Source organism: Mitosporidium daphniae (assembly GCF_000760515.2).
Source record: "Mitosporidium daphniae strain UGP3 chromosome Unknown contig-344, whole genome shotgun sequence".
Lineage (NCBI taxonomy): Eukaryota > Fungi > Microsporidia > Mitosporidium > Mitosporidium daphniae.
The window spans coordinates 1-1292 of record NW_013546462.1 but is presented as its reverse complement, the minus strand read 5'-3'; the positions used below and the strand labels follow the sequence as shown (position 1 = coordinate 1292).

The 1292-nt window shown below is 31.1% G+C and overlaps 1 protein-coding gene across 1 annotated transcript; it reads right to left on the bottom strand.

The window, feature by feature from the left end:
• Positions 1–862: 862 nt before the first annotated feature.
• On the bottom strand, positions 863–1198 carry DI09_344p10 (uncharacterized protein; the record flags this gene model as incomplete). The annotated part of the gene is made up of 4 exons (XM_013382464.1): positions 863–912; positions 980–1004; positions 1056–1144; positions 1168–1198. 4 exons carry the CDS (start codon positions 1196–1198, stop codon positions 863–865), a joined length of 195 nt encoding a protein of 64 aa, XP_013237918.1.
• Positions 1199–1292: the final 94 nt, after the last annotated feature.

The window sequence follows — 1292 nt, the reverse complement described above, 5'->3', positions numbered from 1 at the left end:
ACGTTCGAAGACTTTTATTTCTCACAGCTWTCATTGCCATTCTCGTTCTCCCTTCATTACAACTTGAAACTCAAGATAAACCCCCTGATGAATTTATATTAGATCTTAGTAACCGAGTTGAAACGCCTAACTTTAAACTTTTACGATTTATTAAATTAGTTGACTATCTTGTGCTAACGGTATTTTACTTCTTGCCTCCGCTTATGTTTTACCCTAATGCTTATGAGTGGTTCTCAACCAAAACTCTTCATCTTCTCGATAAATATGGGTCGAAGTTTACAAATGATATATTATTGCTTCAAAAAGTTTTTTTGGAAGGTTTTTTTGAGATTAAAGGAAACAATGATATTAATTTGAGTAAATACTTTAATGTAAGCATATTGTTTCTATATTTTTATCTGCTCTATAAAGTCGATGCCGATACCTTCGTAAAAAAGAATGTGATTTGCAACACTCTGGTAAAAATCGCCACAATACCAGCATTTATTTTTTGTTGGGTGTTTTCTTGGCGTTTTTCTAAGATTATTTTGACTTTCTTCAAGCCCTATGTGCTCGATAAATCTTTGAATAATTGCATGCTTGCCCCTGAGATAGCCCACTATAGAAAATGCATGAAAAACTACATGAAACTGTCTATTGTTTTATTTTTTCTGAGGATCATCAAATTATTGTATAAGAATAAGAGTAGTTTCTTTGTTCGAATATATCAAAGTCTGAATGAAATCGTTAGTCCTTTTAAAACTATGAATGAAATCGGTAGCTCTTTTGAAACTATGAATTTTCTATTGATGTTCATATTTGGTGTTCTTAGTTCCGAACCTTCCTTGTCAAACGCGAGTTATGCCTTGATTTTCATTTTGATCTATGTATATGTTCCTGGATTCTGCGGATATATTATTTCTAAGCTTTCTCCTTATTTCAAGAAAATTATTTCTAAGCTTTTTAATTATTTCAAAAAGATTATTTATACGCTTTTTACCTATTTCAAGAAGATTATTTCTAACCTTTTTAATTATTTCAGGAAGAATATAAAAAAAGAATCATCCGATTTTAACGGAGCTTAAATCATCCAAAAGTTTGACGTCGTAAATGTGGTCCAAATCATTACAATTATTAATAAATTTTCCTGAAACCACCGCAGAGCCTCTGATCTAAGAATAAATTTACCGTTTTTAAAAGCGCTAAGTAATAATGGCATGCAAAAATCTTCCAGAGATAGAATCGCCAACCTAAGCTTGTTCTGGCCACTGAAAATTGGTTTCAGGAAAATTTATTAATAATTGAAATGATTT